Below are 23,778 nucleotides of genomic sequence, written 5' to 3'. Positions count from 1 at the left end.
CTTCAAGCATATTGTGTTTCAAACCATTAATGTACTGTATTGTGCATCTGTGTATCTGTGCATATAAACAGATTATCTATAGCTATAAATCAAAATCTGACACATATTTACATATGAGTCAGGGAATGTATAAATACTACTCTGGAGAGGTTAGCTAAACCGTGATGTTGTTGGTTACATTCTCAACACAAGGAAATGTAAAACTCAGTTCCATTTCTTTGCAAAGTCATACCGGTATTACTTAGGTGAGTGGAAATGCCCTCTTTTTTACATAGTTGATAAGTGGTTCAGTGGCGGATTCCACACATTTTGATATTTTGCCTGCATATTGTCAGGAACTGGTTTCTGACAATGTATAAAAACCTACATTTTAAGTGTAATTTAAAGCTATAGTTTTGGAAACTGCAGACAAAAATTGATTTTCTTATTTAGGTAACAGGCTGCAGTATGCACTTTTATTCCCAAGGAAAGTAACCTGTTTGGCTGGATAGAAATCGCTGATTCAGATCAGCAATCTCCAACAGTAGTCTTATCCTCTAGCATTTACACTTCTAAAAAGTTCCCAGGAGATTCTGATGCTGCTGCTAAGAGACTACATTTTGAGGACCAGTGCTCTGGGGCCTTCCTACTCCATGTGAGCCCCTAGACCAGCAGTGTTGTGGTCACCTGAGAGCTTGGATGCAGAGTCTTAGTCCCCACCGCATTGAATCAGAATCTGCATTTTAGCAGGAACTTTGGCTGATCGGTTTGTACATTAAATTTCAAGAAGCATCGCTGCCCATCACAGTGTTTTATAGGCCATTTTTTTTTTTCTAAATAATACCTTAATTGCATTAAAAGTTTGAAATCTTAACTATACCAGCTCCAAATATGCTTGTTTGCTCACCTGAGATTACTATCCCTGCAGCCTGATAGTAGAAATATTTGTGGATATAGGAAAAAGAAAACTCTTGGATTTTTTTGTTCTTACATTCCAAAATAAATTATGGTACATAGTAGGTAGACTAACAAGTCAGATATCTGCTTTATATATTCACCTGTTTGTCTTTTCCCAGTAAGTGTTCGCAGTATTTTGCTAGGCGCTACTTGTTAGTTGCTGTCTAGTTCCTCAGACTCATGGTGACCTTATGTGTAACAGAACTAAGGTTTGCCAGGTCTGTCACGATCTTCATGATTATTGGCATGTTTGAGTCCGTTCTTGTGGCTGTTTTGTCAGTCCATCTCTTTGAGGATTTCCCTCATTTTCACTGACTTTCTACTTTACCAAACATGATGTCATTTTCTAGTGATTGGTCTTTCCTGATAACATGTGCAAACTAAGTGAGCTGAAATCGCACCATCCTCAGTTCTAAGGATCGTTCTGGTTGTATTTCTTCTAGACTGATTGCTTGTTCTTCTGGCAACCTAAAGTGAATTTTATTACACAACATTTTTATTGGGTGCTTGGTTTTTGCCAGGCACTGTTTGAAACTTTTTTTTTTGGGGGGGGTGCTGGTGGTTATCTTTGGATTCTCCAAGAACTCAGTGATGTAAGTAGTGTTATTGTTTCTATATTATGGAACATTCAAGGATTCTACTGATTAAAGAAGAATAGAAAAACTCCTAACTACTATTTTCTACCTTAGGTAGTGTACCTCTTTTATACATTTATTGTCCCTTTTTTTCTTTAGACAGAGATTGTTCAGATTCCCTTATCTGATGCCCTTGGGCTAAAGTGCTTTGGAATTTTACATTTTCAAAAGGTACCAAAGTATATCATATATTATACTGCCAGTGGGATTTGCACATAATGAAACTTAAGATGTATGAATGTTTACACTCAATGTAATAATAAAGAGTGCAGAGCACCTAGCCAGTTCAGGTCAGGACTACCAAATTAATTACCACCAAATTAATATATGAAAACCATTTTTTTTTGTTTGTTTCACAGCTTTTTGGATTTCAGCATTGTCTATAACATGGTGTGGGTTTTAGATTGTGATTCACTGAAGGAAGGAAGAATGTCTATCCTTTTTTTCTTTTGTATCTGCTAACATTGTACTAAGTTGCATTGCCTATGTTAAACGATGCAGCTATATTTTTTTCCTTAGAGTCTACGGGCCTTAAATTATGGGACTAGATGGTCCTTTTCTTCCTGCTTCCAGCAGTTGCTTATTGTATTGTTCACTGAATCAAATATCTTTTTTCTTTTCTTTTTAAAGTAGAACCCAAAACCCAGTGCCATCGAGTCAATTCCGACACACAGCAACCTTTCTTAGCGCAGTAGGCAGCGTGTCAGTCTCATAATCTGAAGGTTTTAAAGTAGAGATGGTTTAATATTTGGATGTACTTTTGTTAAGGTTTAAAACCAGGACTTGGAGCACATAGCATATTCCAGGCACTGTACCTGTGCTTTATATATATTATCTCATTTATTCTTTAAAATAAGGCTGAAAGGTAGATACTATTACTCCCATTTTGCAGGTGGGAGAATTGAGACTTAGAGAGGATAGATACTTTCCTCTGGATCACAGTTAGTAAAAGAAAAATCCACAGTTTAAACCCAGGTCTGCCTTGTTCTTAAGTCTTACTCCACTTTGAAGCATGGTCTTTTGGCCCCACTGAATCATGTTGCTATTCATCCTAACTACCAAAGCAGATACTGTTGTTAGGTGCTGTAGTGTCGATTTGGGCTCACAGTGAACCCATTTGTCAGCGTAGAGCTGCCCCATAGGGTTTTCTAGGCTGCAATCTTTACAGGAGCAGACTACTAAGTCTTTCTCCTGTGGAAATTGCTGGATGGGTTTGAAACATCAACCTTTCAGTCAGCAGCTGAGCACTTAACTGTTGCACCACTAGGGCTTCTTCCGAAGTGGATATGCCATATCTCTTTTGGTGGGTACGCTAAATGGTTTCTTAAGTTCAGTCTGCCCAACACTGGTTCTATGGAGTTGGAGATAGTACCTTCAGCTGACCTGAAGTTGAATAATCATAAAACTACACAGAAGATTGTATCTCCCAGTTTTCATCAGTACACAGTGTAGTCTTCTGGAGAATGTTTGCCTTTGCATCGTATGTATATTAAAAAAATATATATCATATTGAAATAACAAATTTCTAGATATGACCAGAGAAAGAGCAAAATATTAACATTCAATATCTATACACAAGTTTGAAATGACTAGTTGGATTCGGTTTATTTTTGTTTTCTGATAATTCTACTAAAGCTTGTTATCTAGCCAGAACAGCTTTTCCTCTTCTAGGATGAAAGTCTCTTTCATGCGGTGATTGTGATGAGTGCTTAGTGTTCTGTAAGCTGTTCTTCCTGAGGTTTTTCTTCACTTGAGTATCAATCGTTGCTAAGCAACACAGTATAATCTAATGTAATTATTTTCTTGTTTTCTTAGTGTGTTTCAGACTCTGTAAACATTTCAAGGGTAAGCATTATCCCTTGCAAAAGCATTATCTACTCTCAAATTGTCACCAGAAGACCATGTGTGTTTTGCTTCATCTTAATTTATGTTTTAAGTTCATGTCGTTGGTGTAGTGTGGGAATTTTGATGTAAGGGGAGAGAACACTTTCACTGTATTTTCTTTATGTTTACTAACTTCAGGCAAGCGATTGAATAAAATTTCCATATTGTGGTTTATAGTCAGCTTCAAAATTTGACCTTTAGGTTGTTAATTTTTATTTTTAAACTCAATACATTTTAGAATCAGTATGTTTACATGGACTTCTATTTTTAGTGAACTATTTGATAATAGGAAAAATGTTTAGAATGTAGTACTTTCTCATTTGTCTTTTGCATAGGTATCTAAATGGAAAAAAAACGTACAGTTCATCACAAATTTACAGTTATAATATCACAAAACAACATTATCAATATTCCTTTTTATAAGAATGGATTTGGTCATTGTTCTTCAATATTTGACTCTTTCAGGCTTCCTTTCTGAGTGAAATTTAAAGCATAAACTTTTCTAGGGAGTAGTGTGATTAATGGCAGCAACAAGACACTGGGCTGACTGATAAATTTGTAAACATCCACTTAACAAAGAGGTATTGTACTTTTGTCACACAAGCTGGTTGAGCCCACCCAAGCCTGCTCTGCATGCTCAGACCTACCCAAACTATTAAAGTGGTTACAGATGACAGGGGTAACATACTTTATCTAGATTTACATAAGCCCTACAAACGGTCTTGAACCACACTTGATTTAATGTGCTGACAATATTCTGGCAAACGGATCGATATTCTAAAATTTTCTAAGAAGAAAAGCCCCTATGGAATTTCTAAATAAAAGATTACATTTATTTTCTATCATCATCCTTCATCAAACTTTCCAATATATTCTATTTTGTGTTTTAAAAATAATTTTATTTTATCCTTTCCTGGTTACAATTGTATAAACCCAAATAAGCTTATGTTATAAAACAGACTAATGGTGCCTTTTTTCATATGGTGGTTTATATAAAAATGGAAAAATAAAATACTGTAGTTAAAATTGAAAATGAACCCAGCTTTAACCAGCTTTGGAATACATATTAATGCTTATGTAGAAATTCATGTCTTCTCTAGTCATGAAGTACTGCTTTCCATTTGTTAAACATTTACTTCATTTTAAAGGAAAATAATTGACTTTGATTTTTCTGAAATCTAATGTCTTTTACTGGTTTGAAAATTTAGGTTTTATTCAGAAAATATATTTTTCTTGGACATCAGCAATATGGGTAGATTTCTTTTAACGTTAAATATTTATGAGCCAACCCTCTGCTATCGAGTCGATTCTGACTTAATAGCAACTCTATAGGACAGAGTAGAGCTGCCCCATAGGGCTTCCAAGGCTGAGCAGACTGCCGTAGCTTTCTCCCCAGGAGCAGCTAGTGGGTTCGAAATACCAGCCTCTTGGTTAGCAGCCCAGCAGCTTAACCACGGCACCACCGGGGCTCAAGACGAAAGTCCCATATGTCTTCTTTTTTGTTTCATATATTTTTGTTGTTGTTAAATTATAGCAGTAGGAAAGTAGTTGAATCCTTCTGTGGTCATATGTTGAGAGTAGCTGAATATACTTTTAGATAGGCTCTGACTAAAAGAAAAATAAAATCACATGTGAATAAAACTGATTCAGTCTTATTTAGAATTAGGAAGACTCATCGTGTTAACATGTGTTTCACACATATGAAAAAAATGGCTGCTTTCATTTCTGAATGATCCTTTAACATTTTTACTTAAAATGATGGCATTTTGAGTCCAAAATCTTTTCGAATCAAGTTGAAACACTGAGTAACTTTGCATCAGGTTTTCTTCATCTGTAGCTGGACAATGTTCTACATCTGTGGCATGTCCCCATCAGGCTTTTCTTGTTAAATACCCAGCGATGGCACCATTTATGTTATTAACCACGCTTTTTGGACAATGCAAAGTGACAGCTAAGATTTAAATAGAAACCTTAATTTTTTTTGAAGTTTCTGGGTTTTGACTATGATACTTACTTTTCCAGATTTTCACATTAATACTATAACTTCTTTGTGTGTAATATACTTTTTGTTCTTCATTCTCTTGAAAATAGCACTGTGACTATATCTTGCACCAATCTGTGAGAACATTTGTATCAAGTTTTAATTGGTAAGAATAGGAAGGCTGCAATATGATTTAATAGTTATTTAGTTTCCTTGGAATATTATTGTAAAAAAAAAAAGTAAATTTGAAAGCTAAATATTTGGGTCGAGATTAGAGAAAGTTGTGTTCATTTTTAAAAATTTTTAATTTTCTTAATTTGTCATTTTTGAAATAGTAATTCACACATGGGCAAGTAATCTGTCATGTTCAAAAAGGTCACAGTGAAGTATTAAGCAATTAGCTAAAAAAGACTAGGTAACAGACAATAGCCACTCATACTTCACGCTGATGTAAGCAGGAGAAAAAAAAAAAAAAAAGCAAAAACTAAACATGCTGTTTATACTTAAAGAAAAAAATAAAATACATTTTCTAAATATCTTGATGAGCCACTAGCCTTTGAAAATTCCTCTTCCTTCAAATTGATTTCTCTCTCAACTGAGAATAAATACATCCTTTGAAAGGCAAAAAAAAAAAAGTACAACATCATTTACTTGGAGAACAGTAATATGCTTACATGTAAAAAGAAATTGCAAGAGACAAGATGTCACATGTCTGCTCCTTCTAGTTGTAAAGTAAGATACATCCTGTATTCAGTGACTCATTTAAAAAATGCGGTTAAGATCTGATAATATAAAACAGCATTAAAAAAAAAAAAATTGCCTTTGTACCATTGCCCTCTAGTTGAAACATGCACAGTTAGCAACTGTTGGCTTCTCAGAATACCACTTGGCTTCTTAGGTGGGGATCCATTTCTAACACATCATTTTCTTGTAAGTCTTTATTTATAGTCCCTTGTCCTAAAGTCTACACTCATTGGCTGCTTTTCCTGTATTTACTGCCTTCCCCTTTCCTGTTCTTTTCAAGCTATTCATAGAAACTTCAGGCATCATTCTGTGGACAATACTGAGACAAGCACTTCAAGGTGATTCTGTTTAGTATCACTTTAAGATCTTTCATATGAGACAGAAAATGAACTCTAACATTGAGCTTTTTTTAAAAAAAAAATTTTTTTTATTGTGCCGAGTATTAGTTATTCAATAATTTCCACATTCTTTTGGGCCGTCTTTCTTTGGAATGTGCACAAATATGAATCTCTTCTAGTCAGTTGGCCAGGCAGCTGTCTTCCAATTTTCTTAGCATAGATGAGAGAGTGTTTCCAGCGTTGCATCTGTTTGTTGAAACCTCTCAGATGGTATTCCATCAATTTCTGGGACCTTGTTTTTCGCCAATGCTTTCAGTGCAGCTTGGACTTCTTCCTTCAATACCGTCAATTCTTGATCATATGGTACCTACTTAAATGGTCGAACTTTGAGCAATTCTTTTTGGTACAGTGACTGAATTTTTTCCATCTTCTTTTGATGCTTCCTGCATTATTTACATATTTTCCCTGTAGAATCCTTCAGTATTGCAACTCGAGGCTTGAATTTTTAAGTTGGTTCTTTCAGCTTGAGAAATGCCGAGCATGTTCTTCTCTTTTGGTTTTCTAACTCATGATCTTTGTGTATTTCATAATAATACTTTGTCTTCTTGAGCTGCCCTTGGAAATCTCCTGTTCAGCTCTTTTACTTCATCATTTTTTCCATTCACTTTAGGCTATCTGAGTCCCAGAAGGAAAGAAGACAGAGTACAGTGAAGAAAAGACATATCTGAAGAAATAATGAATGGAACTTCCTAAATCTGACAAAAGGCATAAACCTACAGATTCAAGAAGCTCAGTGAACCCCAACATGATAAATCCAGAGGAATCCATATCCAGATACATCATAATCAAACTGCCGAAAACTAAAAACAAAATGCAAATCTTGAAGTTACCAGAGAGAAATGATGTATTGTTTATAGGGGAACACTAATTTGAATTACTCTGCCCTGTCATCAGAAACGATGGAGGCCAGAAAAAAGTCAAACAAGAATTTTATACCTCTAAAAATAAATAAACACCCTATTAACCCTGTATTCTTTGTCCATCAAATTCCTCCCAGAATGAAGGTGAAATAAAGACATTCTCAAATGAAGGAAAACTAAGAGAATGTGTTACAGTTAAATGTGCTTTGAAAGAATGGCTAAAGAAAGCTCTTCAGACAGAAGGGAAATGGTGCCAGAAACACTGTAGTTTATAATCATGATAACTTTTTAAAGCACTGTCTTAAATCTCAATTTACAGGTTCCCTATCTTTTTTTTTTTTTTCTTAAAATTTATTTTGTTATCAGAACCCAGCTATTTGACCTGTAGGTTTTCTCCTTTTGGATTTTAATGAGTATAGACTTGTGGTGCAAATCTGTATGTTTTTCCATCCTCTACAAATTGGCAGCTAGTTCTAGAAGCAAGCTTGATTAGACTTCATTTCATCCTTTTGCCAAGGCTAGAGGTGGTGTACTTTTTTATTAGGAGGTACCTAATGTTTTATTATCTTTTATCTGTGATGATAACAGCCACTGATACTCAGTGCCTAGATCTGTTATTACAGGGATTTGGCAAATCTTGATATTCTAGTTCTATGAATTAATTTTCACATATTGTTTGGGATATTTTCATAAAGAATTATGTGCCCTCATCTACTATTTGGTTACCTACTTGTACAGTTCATATAGGAAAAGAAAAATGTTTTATTCTTTCCCTTTATCAGTTTTCAAGTTAATGGATTGATTTCTATCATTCTTTAAGTGACTAGTTGTTTTTTTTTAATATTACATTCTCTTTCTTAATTTTTTCATTTATTCAAAAACATTTATGAAGCACTTTTTTTTTAAAGACAGATAATGGGCTATTTGCTGTTGTTGCCCCAGATACTCCATCCTGGAAAGGGAGACAAACTGAAAACAGTGACTGGCAACAACATGAGATGAAAAGAGTTGTGATATAAGAAACAGCGGTGGACTAAAGGAAGGTGATCAATATTCTCTGAGGGTTTTGAGAAGACTTTATTAAAGCCATGTTGCTTGAGGCTGACCTTATTGGACAATTAAACAAGGAAGTAAAATGACACTGCAGATAGGGGGAACATGTACATTACTCCAAAGATCATGACATATCCAGGGAATTGCTTATAGTGTGGTTTGGCTGAAGGGTAAGGTGTGAGGCCCAAGGGGTGTGGGTGGTGGTGTATTGCCTCGTGTAGAATAAAAGGAGGTGGGAAGCCTGTAATGAAAAGTGGGATTATTAGTTATCTAGAAAAGAATGCTTGTAGACATTTGTGCACTCAAATCAAATTGTATATCATTTCTTTTTGGCATAATTATTATTGGCGATTGTACACCTACCTTCATCATTTAGAAGCTTTTGCGAATGGGGATGAGGATTTAACTGAAAAATTTGTGCTTATTAATTTTAATGCTTATAGTTTTTAATATAAAACCTATAGACCTCAAGTCATAGCCCAGTTTGAATTTTTTCAGTCAAATCAAGCTATGTGACACTTTGATGCTACAGATGTAAAGAGTTAAAAAAAAAAAAACAGAGATGCAAACCTGTTGTCATCCAGTCAATTCCAAGTCATAGTGACCCTAGAGGACAGAGTAGAACTGCCCCATAGGGTTTCCAAGGAGTGGTTGGTGGATTAGAACTGCCGACCTTTTGGTTAGCAGCCATAGCTCTCAACTACTACGCCACCAGGGTTTCTCATTGTAAATCAGAGAGGACATGTAAATATGATTTTTTTTGTGAGTGGGGGGTGTACTTAACAGATTTGGACATCAAATTATTTCATTATGTGACACAGATCTTCCTTTAAAAGATTTTTTAAAAATTATTTTAAAAAATAGGTTAAGGCAAAAACGAAACTTTAGTGGCTAATATTAATCATCAAGTTGACAGGTATTTTTTAAAGCTGACTCTAATATGTTCCTAATTCATCCTTAGGAAGAGAGCAAAGTCCAAATGTGTTAGAGAATTTAGAATTCTGGGAAGTAAAATGATTTCATGATTCTACCCAGTGTTATTGTTGTTTTTATTTTAAGCTCTAGAAATTTCTAAGAAGAGATTTATTAATAGAGCAGTAGATTAAGAAGGCTAAAAGTTTCTATTTTTGTTTTGTTTTCATCATCAGCCTCCAGGAAGTTCTTACTTTGTTTGCTTTGAGAACATGGTCAGGATTACTCATATTGTTTTCATAATGTGTTTTGTGCTTCATCAGAAAAATGAATTTTAAATACGTTGTGCTTTTCCTCCCCCCACCCCATGGGTTGGGAGTAATGCGGGATCGAGGAGGTTCAATTTATTTGAGCTTTGCTCCTCTGTTACATTTTTTCCAATTGTGGCTTTCCAGATATCAGCGAATGGCCAAAGTACAGCCATTGCTGTTGTTTTTTTCAATGACGATACCAGGTAAATTAATATTCTCGAGTAACATTAGAAACAGAATGATCAGTAGATTGGCAATGCATATCAGTAGAAATGTCAATAATAGTCACACAAAATGCCATGTTACTTTCAAAGAAATTCAAGGATGAAAACATAGAACTATTTACTCAAGATGCGCAATTCATTATTACGTATAATCATTGCATATTTGGTGGAACTTTGAAACTTGAAAATAAAGCCTAGTGGGATTAAGCCAATATGGATTATTTACCAATTCTTGAAATACTAAGATCATGAGAGAACTTTTAAAGTTAGAGATGGGTCATTTTTGAGGGAACAAAAGGAATCTTAACTAATGTTTTTATAATAAGAGCAATATATACTATAATATATATTTTATATAACATATATATAATATAAATACAATATATACTAATTATAATAAGAACAATAACAACAATAATAATTCTGCCAATATTCATTGAGTATTTACTTACACCAGACACTATATGTAACTTTATATACGTTAACTCATTTAATCCTCATTAAAACCTCATGACCTAGGATCTTTTATAATCCCTTGTCTTCTTCCTTTCTTTTACATATATTTATAAACTCCTTAGAGAGTATTTGACTTTAAATAGAAATTGATCATTATTCTCTCCTCTTATTTTACACATGGGCCTTGAATATACTACTTTTATCATATGTTCAGATATTGAATTCAGTTGGTATAAAGTTTTTAAAAAATTGCACTTACCTCAATAATTTAACAAGTATTATTGAATGCCTATGAAGTCCTCCATCTCTTTTATTGATAAATATACATTGCATTTTTTTTTTTAGTTCTTTATTTCTATCACTTTTATAATATTGGGCAAGGAATGCCTAAACTGTAAAGCCCTGGTGAGGCCATCTAGATAGGAGTAGGAATTGAGTGGGTTTGGGTTTCTCTGATAGTTTTACAACAGAAATATAAATGTCTTCAACCGTGCAATGAGTGACTCAATACTTCTTTGTCACTAAAAGCTGCATCTTGATTACCAAAGTGTGTGTGGGAGAAGTTTAGAGAAAATGCAAAGTTACCCAAAAAAGAGTTACACCAATTTGGGGGAACTAATCAGCTATTGTAGGCAATTTGTATTTTATTTTTTTAAATAGAGAAACCTTTTGTAATCCCCACATTGTAGAAAATCAACGCAGCAACTAAGCAGAGGTTTTCAAGCTAGCTGTACATCAGAATCACTTGTGGAGTGTCACAGAAATTCAGATGTCCAGGAACTAACCTGATTAGGGAAATCAGAATCTTGTTGGGTGGGTTCTAGGCATACGTGTTTGAAAAATATAAAAGCATAACAAAAATATACTTCTGATATGCACCCAGGATTGAGAACCAGTGAATTAGAGAATTGATAAAGATGTTGCACCAAGTCTGAAGTTTAAACAGATTGAGAATTTGCTGTGATTAGTCATAAAAGACACACAGATAAATCATAGACACTTTAAGAAAGTGGCAAATCTGACACAGACCACTGAGGAATGCGAACAGCTTGGAATTAGTAGAAGTAATTCGGTATAGAAACCAGCATGATAAAAGACCCACCTTATTTACTACTAATTTTATATTGCATTGCCTTGAATCTAAATCTTTATATTTTTCTCACTTGATCTTTGGTGAAGAGAGAGGTGAATTTTAAATTTTCCTACTATTAGTGTATTTTCGTCTATTTTTCCTTGCATCTTATTTTTTATAGGGGGAGTACTTTTTCTTTGGGTGTACTTTCAACTCGAAGAAAAGATGCAAGAATAGTATAAATAACTTCCACATATCTTTTACCTAGATTCTCCAATTATTTACATTTTGCCCCATTTGTTTAGTATTTCCACGTGTGTACTCTCCCTCCCTTCTGACATGAAGAATTGTGAACTAATCAGTGGATGTTGTTTTAAGCTACTAAATTTGTGATAATTTGCTGTGCAGCAATAGGAATCTAATAAAATCAATACAATTCTAAATTAGAAATCATAGTAGAAATTAGAAAATACTTTAATGTGAAAGGAAATGAATTAAATCTTTTAAATGTATGAAATAATTTAAACTGAAAATGAAGTAATTTAAACTGAATGAAAGACATCAAAACGTTTGGGTGAAGTTAAAGCTGTTAATAGGGGGCAATTTAGAGCCTTAAATATAAATATTAGAAAATGGAGGCAGCTGGAAATCAGCAATTTAAACATCTTTTTAAAGAAATCAGAAAAGAATAGCAAACTAAATGTAAATCTAGTAGAAGAAAGAAAATAGCAAAAAAAAAAAAAGTAATAAAAATACAGTTTACAGTAGAATAAGAAAATACTTAGGAATAAATATAACAAAAACTGTACAAGAAGTCTACACCGAAAACTGTGAAACATTACTGAGACATTAAGGAAGGCCTCAGTATATGGGGGAATATATCATTTTCAGGAACTGGAAGGCTTGATATTTTATAGGTGTCATTTCTTCAAAACCCAACAGGGTTTTTTTTGGTGAAAATTAATTGTAAAATGTGTATGACAATGCAAAGATTCTGAAAAAAAAATTTTTTTTCTATTTAGAACAGCAGAAGAAAGATAAGGTGAATGTCAAATAAATTTTGAATTACTTATTTCTTATTTTTGGTTTTGGAGAGTAGTGATAATATGTTGGCTTTAATTTACTCTTAGTACTGTTGATTTCTTTGTGTAGAGCCTGGAATTATATAAAGTAGAATTTATGATGAAACAAGGAAGAGGAAAGATACTGCATACGTTCTGTTTAATTTTTAAATTTTTCTTAACTTTATACATCATTTTATAAATTTGTCAAAATGATTGTGATGTCAGCACATTATGGTTGTATTTAGTAAATTACTTTGTATTTACTCATTGAATTTTTTTTGATTGATATAATTAATTTTGTGTGTGTGTGTGTGTGTATGTGAAAACCATTTGGAACATAACTGTCTGGACCAAACCCAGTGTCGTCGAGTCGATTCTGATTCATAGCGACCCTATATATTACGAAGCCCAAATTTCTCTAAATATGTCACTTCACTGTGTTTAAGTTTAGATTAACTTCCTTTTTCAAAGGTCATTTCTTGTATGAGTTGTCCTCTGATCTAAAGCTTCTGGGACACTGTAGTATCCAAGAGAGTAAGGGGCCTCTGTGAACTGACCCCAATGAGCATCCCACTTTATTGTTCACTAAATCATTCCACGATTTTCAAGTAATTCTCTTGTTTCTCAGTCACATTATATTCATGCCCTTACTCCTTCTATTCCTCAAACCTTCAAAAAAAGTTTTTCTCTATATTATCCCTCTTAAATACTTCCAAAGTCTTGACACCCCCTTCTTCCAAGCAAAACCTACTCATCTTTCAATAGTGTGCCCCTGGCTCATTTATTTCATGAAGTTTAGCTGATATCGTCAATCAGTTTATATCTTTTACCTCAATGATGTTTTGTAGTACTACTGCCTGGGCCATTCATTTATGTTCTTAATTACATTGAATTTAGTTACAATCAGGTAACTTAGGATTACAGATATTTCATAATTGGTAGGAACCTTATAGATTTATGAACAGAGTCCTAAAGAGGTTAAACGGTTTTAATATAATACAGTCAACTTTAGCAGGTCTGTATCCAGAACAGAGGTATCCTCTCAAGCCATTTGAACTATTTTGTTTACATATATTTAGCTTTCTTAAAGAATTTGTAAGGAACAAGAAAATGAAGGTTATGTCATATTCTTTTATAGTAATTATTATGAAGTAATGACAAAAAAAGGCATGAGTTTGGAATGACCTGAGTTTTAAATACTCTTGTGAGTAAAAACCTAATGAGTAAAAAGTTTGATGTTTAATAAATGTTGGATGCCTTTTCCCTCTTTTTTCATTCTAGCACTGTAGAATAGTTATTTATGGGCCTAAGACACTTGGTTTTAAATCCTTTTACTACCAACCAACCCTGAGATCTTGGGCAAGTTACGTTATTTCCTTGAAATCAAAGTTCCTAAATCTGTTACATTGAAAAACTAGTATTGTTCTTGTATGATTGTTATGAGAATTGGAATTAATGTAGCATATACCTCCAGGAACATGTAATGTTCTTGATAAGCCAGAGGTAGTTAGTAAAAGTAGTAGTATTAGTTGATGTTTTTGTTGTTATTTTAAATAGTCTGTTCTTCCCAGTTTTGCTTGAAGAATCATTAACTGATGCTAAATCAATCGTTATATAAAGTATGTTATATAGAATTGACCAGGTAAGAAGCAGCAGGGCCCAGAATTCATCAAACTAACTTTTGATTTGGGACTCCTATTTGAAATTGGTTGTTGTTTTCTTTATCCATGACATAATATCACGGAATGTCTCCTTAACTATCAGCTATGCGGATATGCCTTAGTACCTCAGATTTGCCTGCTAGAGGTTGCACATCTTTTGGGAGTGTGCATCCAGGGTTTCCAGAGGTGAATATCACCATCAAACAGCTTATATTTTTTTAAATTAGGTGATCTCATATAAGCCTTACAAATATGAAGAAAATTCATATGGCCCTTTTTTTTATTTGATGTGGTAATAGTCAAATAAGCAGAAATATAATTGTATTGACTTCACTGAATCTAGAGGAATGACAAGGAAAATGCTGTACTTAGCCAGGGCACAAGGTGGCACAGTGAGTCTGCACACAGGAGACATCTTATAGCCTAAGGGAGGATCTACCTGAGAGGTGAGATTCTGGGAGATTCTCTGTAAATGTGGAAGGGTTGAATTGGTAAGCCAAATAGCTGTCACCTCCAGTTACCCCCTTTCAATGTATCCTAGAATTTCCTATTTCTATTGGTTACACAACAGCCTGGTTACCCAACGACAGTGTTTAATATACAGATTTATTGACTTGGGTGTTGAAAAGAGTCAAGGGCATCTCAGTATGTAGTACAGGTCACTCCACTTGGCCTGAATCCAAGACCTCCCTATTCTTGTTCAACAATTATGAACAGCAGGTGAGCACAGGTTTCAGCAGACTAGGGTTTAGTTCTGTGAAGCTTAACATTCCTTTTTTTTTTTTTTTAAATCTCAGAAAGGATTTCACAGCAGATTTGTGTAGTTATGGACACAAAAAGTGATGAAGAACATGTAGGTCGTCTTCAAGAAATGCTAAAAAATGAATTAAAAGTAAGTATTCAAATACTGACTTTAATAAACTATTTGATTGCCACAGATTGTAGTATAATGGTATCAGTCTTGAGAAAGCATAGAAATTTGTTTTACATTTTTGAGTAAGAGTCTTATATAGGCAGTCCCTGGGTTATGAATGTCCGGCTTAGGTACAAACCAGAGTTATGAACCAACCCCAGTAAAGCCTATTATATTAACAATTCAAGGTACATTTGGGATAACAAATGGGCACTACTTTGTGACGTGCATCAAAACATTATTACTATTATGTTAAAAATGATTTAGTGTATCTGGAAGTTTTTCTTTATTTTTTCTTATACAGAGAAAGTTACCCTGTATACTAAGATAGACATTTGACTGACTTTAGATATTAACCGAACCTAACTGTTCCGACTGATGTACAAATTTGACTTAAGGGCATAGGAATGGAACTCGGTCATAACCCAGGGATTGCCAGTGTATTTACAGGGGGAAGAAGTAGATTAGAATAATTTTTCTCCCTTAATGGCATAAAGTTCTTCAGTCATTTTTATTAAATGATGGAAACTATGGCCATACATAGTCTTTCTGAGAGCTTCTACCTCTGTTGCCCCTCTCCTTCACTTAGACCTTCTCTTTCCTTTGTTCCTAGTGTTCCTCTATTTCTCAGTTTAGACTTCTTAGTCTGGTGCTTTTACTTAGAAGGGTGCTTTGGTTTATTTGAGTGTTCTTTGAGCCCAGACTCCCAGATATTGCCAGTAAAATGACAACTTTCATGTGATTCCTCTGTTTTCTACTTTGAATTGGAGCCTACAAAGGACTCTCCTAGCTTTGGCTGCAGTTCCCAGAATGCTCTGCTAAACCAATGGGAGTTTTGCGTTTTTCTGGCTCCTCTTGTTTCCCTTCACTTTTTCCTCACATGTAGATCTAGCTGGCGATTAATCCATTATCTACCAATATAGATTCTGTTGTAGATGTCTATATGTTTTTTGGTTTTGATATTCTTCTAAATTTTTTGTTTTTGTGGCGGGATCTGCAGAGATTCAAGAAGTACAACACAACTATCTTTTCAGAATCCTCTTCCTCTTTATTCTTTATGAATACTCTAGGCATTTTTAGTTTTTAACCACCTAAATCTCTCTCTTATTTGTCTTTAAGTATCTAATTTCCCAGTAGATATAGATAGAATAGTCCGAATTTTTAAAAAAAAATTTAGGCTTGACTACAGGGTAGGGACTACATTCATATGCTTATTCATAATAAACAAAGCCAAAAAATGGTCCAGGTTTTCAAAAGAAAGGAATATCACCACTTCTCAAATACCTCTTAATTGCAATGTTCTGCTTTGAGGAGACATACTGAATTTTTTTTCAAAGGAGGGGCAATTAATATAGAACTTCTAAAACTGCACTTTGGATGTCCTATTCTATTCAGAGAATCATGGTTGACCTTGGAAGGAGATGTTATTCCTTACTGAATCTGCTCTGATTTCTCAGCTTGCCTAAATTGTCAGATCGCACACAGACTTATCAGAATGATTTCTCTCACCAACAATCACAAGTCTAAGAATCAGGAGTGCCTCCCATGTGCCAGAGTGTGACAGTACTATGAATTTTACTTGCATAATTGCACTTAATACTTTAAAACAACCCTATGATATATTTTTCCCATTTTACAAAAGAAATAGGTAGACCCTATGGTCACTGATTTGCATAAGATCATGTAACTAGTGAATGTAGGTGCTGACTGATTCAGTTTTAGTTTCTACTTCTTAGCATTCTTCTAAGAAAAGGTGATAGAAAAGAAATGCCAAGAAGCTAGTTTTTTTTTTTTGAAGTTTCCCTTAAAAAAAGATTTATCTGTTTTTTTTTAAATAATTTTTTCTCTCCCTTTATAATGGCACATTTATCTCGTAGCATTTTGAGCCTGTAGCTTATAGACGAACACAAAATGCCATATAGTCTAACATTTTTACTTTCAGAGCTTTTGTTTCACTTTGAAAAGAACATATTAAAAAAGATGAAGTCACCACTGTTGAAATCCAGGGACCTCTAGGGCACAGCATTGTGGGTGTGGAGCTGCTCAACACACAATAGAAAAATTGTTTGACTGAAGTGAAAAGAAAAAAAAGTTTCCTGTTAAAACTAAAGGAAGAGATTGAGTATGCTTATTGTGATTTTCTGTGCTAGGATTTTGAGACATGTCTTAGGGGTGAACTGAATATCTATCTCTAATGTCAGAGTCTATACCAAATACATGGAAGAAAAAAACCAAAACCCGTTGCTGTCGAGTTGATTCCAACTCATAGCGACCCTAAAGGATAGAGTAGAACTGCCCCATAGGGTTTCCAAGGAGCGGCTTATGGATTTCAACTGCCGACCTTTTGGTTAGCAGCCTGAGTTCTTAACCACTGTGCCACCAGGGCTCCAGATACATGGAAGAGGTTGCTGAAAGTAACATAAGTAGCTAACTGGGCAAGGGACATCTGCCTCCTCCGTAACATGCACATTTCACTGATACTAAATTACAAGGTTTTATTATCAGAATTATTATATTCCCTTTTTGATTTTTTAAGTACTACGGACTTTGGGTTGTTCCTGGGTGTTGCAAGTGGTTAATACGCTTGGCTGCTAACCAAAAGGATTACCAGACTTTATTATCAGGATTGTTATATCCCTTTTTGATTTCTTAAGGACTACAGACTTTGGAGAGTCCCTGGATGTTGCAAATTGTTATCACACTTGGCTGCTAACCAAAAGGCTGGGAGTTTGAACCCACACAGAGGCTCCTTGGAAGAAAGGCCTAGTGATCTAGTACAAAAAATAAGCCAATGAAAACCCTGTGGAGCGCAGTTCTACTCTGGCACTCATGACATCTCCACGAGTTGGAATCAATTGATGGTAACTGGTAGTTTTACCTACTTTTGAAATAGCCTCCAAAAATACACCAGGGTGTTAGATAGTGATGGAAGAGACCTTTCCCACTTCTTTTGAACTCTCAACAAATGTTGAAAAATACTTTATACTGCAGTACTATGCTGAGGGTAGCGAGAAATATATAAGTAGTAAGATGTGATTAGTCATTCATAAATGCCTTAATTCACTAATTTTATCACCAAATTATTATTAAATACCTATCATGATATGGACCCCTGGTGGCACAGTGGTTAAGTGTTCAGCTGCTAACCAAAAGATCGGCAGTTCAAATCCACCAGCTGCTCCTTAGAAATCCTGTAGGGCAGTTCTACTCTGTCCTATAGGGTCACCATGAGTCGGAATTGACTCTATGGCAACATTTGGGTTTTGGGGGGTTTGGTATCATGATATAGTCACTGAATATAGGGAGTTGAGCTAAGCAGATATGGTTTCCTATCCTTAACGAACATATTTTCCAGTTGGGGATAAAACAGCAACAAATACAAAAAGTGTATAATTACAAATTGTGATAATTATTCTAAGGGAAAGTAAGCTGAGCTTAGGCAAGAGAGGTATGGAAAATGATTTAGACTGCGAGGAAATAGCAGTGAGCTAGAACATCTTTGCAGACATGATATTTATTAAGTCTAAAGGGGTAATCAGGAGTTAGCTATTTAGCGGACAAGTCAAAAGGAATGGTGTGTAAAAAACATATAAAGAGATTCGTTTGGAGATGCTGAGATAAGTCATCTGTGGTTGGAGTAAAGCAGATGGGGTGGAGGTGGAGCGGCAGGAGGTGACTGTAGAGATGGAGACAGTCCCAGGTGCGCCCTGTAAGCTGTGTTGTTTATTATCATTGTTGATGTTATTATTATTGTATTTCTATTTTGCCCTAAGAGCAAAATGAAGTAATAGAAGACTTTTAGCTGGAAATATTGTGACTCTCTTTACCTCTGTAAAAAGAGCATAGTGGCTGCTGCTTTTTAAAAGTAAAATTCTATAGCAGAAGACATGCAGTATTTAATGTTTTCATCTATGACATTACCCCTTAAATCACGTAAGTGTGTTCAACCCAATTTTCAGTGCTATAATAAAAGAAGTGGAGTTCCTAAAGAATGCTGATCTACACTCTGAACAAACAGACTGTAGGGGCTTTTCATATATTTTGCTTATCCACTCCTTCCTGTTTCCTGGAGCACATAATTTAATTATTGTTTTGTGTAACCACAAATGCCAAGCAGGATGTAACTGAAAGTCATTTGTTTTCCTGGGTGTAGGGCATGCTTTGGTTTTGTCGAGGTTCTTCTATGAATACCTAGTTTATTTTTTCCTTAATGCCCTCAAGGTTCTGTCCAGTGTATGGATCCATGCCTTTTGTTACAGACCTAGCTAAATTCAGTGTATGACACACTAGTCAAACAAAACATCAAAAGGAGCAAACGAAGTAAGAGAAAAAGCAGAGATAAAAGAAGCAGAGCAGATTAAGCCACACCAGCATCATAAGATCCTTTCAAAACTGGCTTATTTTATGTTTATTTTGATGTATCTTTATAAAGTAATATTTTAGCTTGAAGATACAGAATTTTTAATTTTTTTTTCAAAGCTGAACATTGTAAAACACAACGGAATAAAAGTGAAACAACACTGTACAGTTGTTTCTACTCTTCCTCCTTTGACTGTAAACAGCCAACAGCGATTAATCAGAGTGTGTGTGTATGCATGTGTGTAAATAAGTACAGGCCCACTAGGTATACCTGAAAACCATTCTATTAAATTTGTTTGGGATATTAGCCAGATTGCTGGCTCAGTTTTTCTAGAGTTAAAAAGGGAGTGTCAGTTACTGGACCACCTAGTTGCTCAGAATGTTATTAATTATGGTCATGCTGTACTTAGCAATGTTAACAGTTATAATTACAGTTGGTTGTCATGGTTTTAAAATATGATTATTAATGAGGGAGCTGGGATAATTTTCCTTAAATGTCACTTTCTTTACTTTTTCTCCATGTACTAAACATATTTTCAACTTTTATAACTGTGTGTATTCTTGAGACACAGAAACCTGTTGAAATATTACTCTTTCTAAAGAAACCAGATGGTTAATTCTACATTCTTGCCCACTTCAGAATAAGGTGCTTGCTCATGAGCTCTAGACCACCAAGACACAGAGTTAAAAAAAAAAAAAAGAGAGAGAGTGAGCCAACATTTTTATTGGGCATATATTTTTAAAAATTAGGTTTTATCCTCTAATTCAGCATATTAATTGATTTTACACGTATGGTAAATATGCTTAGGAAGAAAATCCTTAAAATAACTTGGAAAAAATTGCCATGTAGGCATGCTGATTGTATTTACTAGTCTCAGCAGTTGAGTTCAATGAATTTGTGTATACTAAACCTGTTTATGCTATTTGAACTGAAATATAATGTGATTTCACCCCATTTTATCGAAATTATTTTTTGTTTGGATTATAGGATATATAATGTTTTAAAAATGTCGTTATATGCTTAATAATTAATATATTTCCCCTAATAATTGAGTTTAGGGATGCATTTCAACTATTCGCATGCAGAATGCTTCTACTTTGCAACACCATAAACCAGATTATTTTCTTGTTTGGGGGCTTTAGCTAAACTTTGGCTTCAGGGTTTTCATTGTTCTAGGGAAGCTGAACAAAATATACCCCTTTGAGCTTGTGGTCAGAGTAAATTGTGCGTAGCATTTTGTTACCTGTAAGCTTGCTCTTCTGTGCCTGTAACAAAATACTTGCCTGCTTAGATTTAAAATCTCCTGTCTTTCTTTCTCTCTCTCTCTCTTGCATTGATGCTTTGTGCCTTTAGTGACTGCTCAGTGCATGTCAGGAAACATAGTCTATACAGCTTAACCAGACATTTAAAATCTTCCACAGCATACACCGAACACTTCTGTTGCATGTTACCTCTTTTGTGGTCTCTGTTCTATTAGCTTGCTCATGTCTTAAAGATAGGCAGTTTTCGGCCTCCCTCTTTTGCATGTAGCATTCTGCTTGATTGCATGCCTTTCCTACTCGTCAGTTTTATGTTTCTTTCAAGGCTTGGTTTAATATATTACCCTTTCTATGAAGTTGTCCTCATTTTCCTGGTTCTTGGAACTTCTATTCACTAACAGTGGTATCGTTCTGCACGTCTTATCGATTCTTCTGCACATATCTTCCATCATCTCTTCATCACTGATCCCTTGTGTGGTGCTGAGTGTATGGTGGGAGTTCAATAGATAGTTGTGCTTAATGGTGATAGGATGATGAACAAGCAACCTTCTGGAATAATGCATCACCTGGACATCAGCCAAACATGTTTCTGGAGATTAAAGAGGCAGCTGCTGGGCATGCATCAATCATGAAAAGCTTAAAGCACAGAATACATTCAAGGAGTTTTGATTGATTCCTCAACCGAGAATTTTCACAAGTAGAGGGAAAGAAGGGCAGATAGCAGATATTGCACAGATTAGATGAAATAGAGTCAGCAACAGTGATACAATCGGTGGCCAGCAGCCTTCTGTCAGGAAAGGAGAGAGAAACAGTGATGGAGAAATGAACTCGGCAGAGAGAGAAGTGGGGTTAAGAAGTGGATCCATAAGCAACACTTTAAAATTTATTCTTTAGAACCTGTAATAAGATCGTATATCCAGATTTGAATTTACCTTTTCTCGTTGTCTAGAAAAGTGCTGCTTTGAGAGGTGTACACATGTTCATACACTGCTGAAGTGTCACATGATTGCGTTTTTTGTCGTTTTGCTTAAAATGTAATTTATCCTTGATATTTTTAAAAACATTTGGACCTACATGCTAAACAATGTATTTTTAGTAGGTTACTAATATGTAACCCATAATGGAAAGTTGGAAACCCTGGTGGCGTAGTGGTTAAGTGCTACAGCTGCTAACCAAGAAGTCAGCAGTTCGAATCCACCAGGCGCTCCTTGGAAACTCTATGGGGCAGTTCTACTCTGTCCTATAGGGTCGCTATGAGTCGGCATCGACTCGAAGGCAGTGGGTTTGGGAATAGAAAGTTATATGAGATGGAAATTTTATTTTACATGCAAATATAACTTGTATCTTTCTCATTTGAGAGGAAAACACATTAATGGAAAATAGATTGCTTAGTATGTAAGGTTCAAAGTATTACAATGACTGTATTCAGAGTCTGCAAGTATTGAGGTGGTATCATATATGCCTTAAAACTCTACCTAGTGCATATTTTTCTTGTGGTTATATATGAAAGAGCCTCTTCATTAAACTACTCATACATGCTTATAGCTTATTTTAGTTTTCTTTTTATTTTCTACCTAATTTAAAATTAGAGACAGTTTTTATACTAGCTGGAGAAAAAACAGACAAAGCTTGTTTAGTTGAGAATCTGTTTTTAATATCTATCTCTTCTCACCATTTTGAGCACACTCACCACATTTGTGGTACAATATTTCAAAATCATGTCCTTTAAAATAAAAATCTACTGAAACATTTGTTTCATTGAAACATATCAAACCAGATCATAAATACTTACAGTATTTCCCTTGAAAAAGGATAACAACCTTAAAGTTGCTAGAATATTGCCACTTTTGGTGTCAGTCACTGATCTGTAAATAAAAGATGAAGACTAGAGACTAGAACTTTGCATCTAACCCAGGATTCACAGTTGACATTTTTTGGTAGATAATTCTTGATGTGGGGACTGACCTGTGTTTTGTGGGATATTTAATAGCATCTCTGTCCTCAGCCCACTAGGTGCTGGTAGCAACCACCCATCCCACTTTTGACAAATGAAATGTCTTTGATATTGCTAAATTTTCCCTGGGGTCAAAGTTGCTCCCAGTTAAGAACTACTAATTAAATCTAACCTGTTTTGTTTCAGGTGCACTCAAATTTTACAATGGCTTAGGGTAAGGCTATATATGTCCTATTTGTAATTTCTAATAATTGCATAGCTAAATGTATTAAACCATTTGTAGGCTTATTAGGCTATTTAAATAGTCTATAAAATTGATTAAAAACAATACTTATTAGTGTGTATTATAATTGGTAATTTCCAATTACCAGTATTTTGACTGGAATATAATTTATTTGTGGTGCATACATTATTAGTACATATTTATATGGAAAACAGGATTTAATTATAGTCTATATTTATCTAGACAGTGTCTATATTACTTAGTAAAATGATATTATATAAATGTAAATCCAATTAGATTATGTTGCAAGTTTGGCAGGTATTTGAAGGGAAATAGTTGCAGTAATGAATTATTTAATTTTAGTCACTTAGGTTTGCAGCCATACTGATACATGTTATAAATGTATAAGTAACTTAGATGATAGAGAAAGGCTTTAAGTCTGGTCTTTTTAGGAGAATTTGGGGTCTGCATCCCACTATTCTCCTGCTCTGTCAGGGGTTCTCTGTTGTTTTCCCTGTCAGGCCAGTCATCGGTTGTAGCCAGGCACCATCTAGTTCTTCTGGTCTCAGGATGATGTTGTCTCTGGTTCATGTGGCCCTTTCTGTCTCTTGGGAATAGCTTTAGTACAGTCAAGGTTAAGGTTGTCTTTTGAGTGCAAGATGGAGGCACATTCCTCAGTAAATTTATCTACTCAAAATGAGATTTATGTGGGATCAAATTATCTACCCCCTTGATACTTCAGAGTGTGATCTGTAGACTAAATCTCTAAAGCTTTTTAGAAATGCAGATTCTTAGATCCAACCTGTATTTTTAACAAGACTCCAAGGGATTCTTATGCACGTTGAAATTTGAGGAACACTAGTCTAAACTTCATTTCA

General features: G+C 34.8%; 1 protein-coding gene across 1 annotated transcript in view; it reads left to right on the top strand.

Annotated features, from left to right (window-relative positions):
- CRPPA (CDP-L-ribitol pyrophosphorylase A) overlaps window positions 1-23,778 on the top strand; it is a 312,645-nt gene that overhangs the window by 74,678 nt on the left and 214,189 nt on the right. The window contains exon 6 of the mRNA XM_010587230.3: window positions 14,989-15,083. Coding sequence (XP_010585532.1) covers window positions 14,989-15,083 — 95 coding nt within the window. The remainder of the gene's footprint in view (window positions 1-14,988; window positions 15,084-23,778) is intronic.

Source organism: Loxodonta africana, chromosome 8 (assembly GCF_030014295.1).
Source record: "Loxodonta africana isolate mLoxAfr1 chromosome 8, mLoxAfr1.hap2, whole genome shotgun sequence".
Classification (NCBI taxonomy): domain Eukaryota; kingdom Metazoa; phylum Chordata; class Mammalia; order Proboscidea; family Elephantidae; genus Loxodonta; species Loxodonta africana.
Note: the sequence above shows the minus strand (reverse complement) of the source record. Positions and strands in the feature narration are given on the sequence as shown.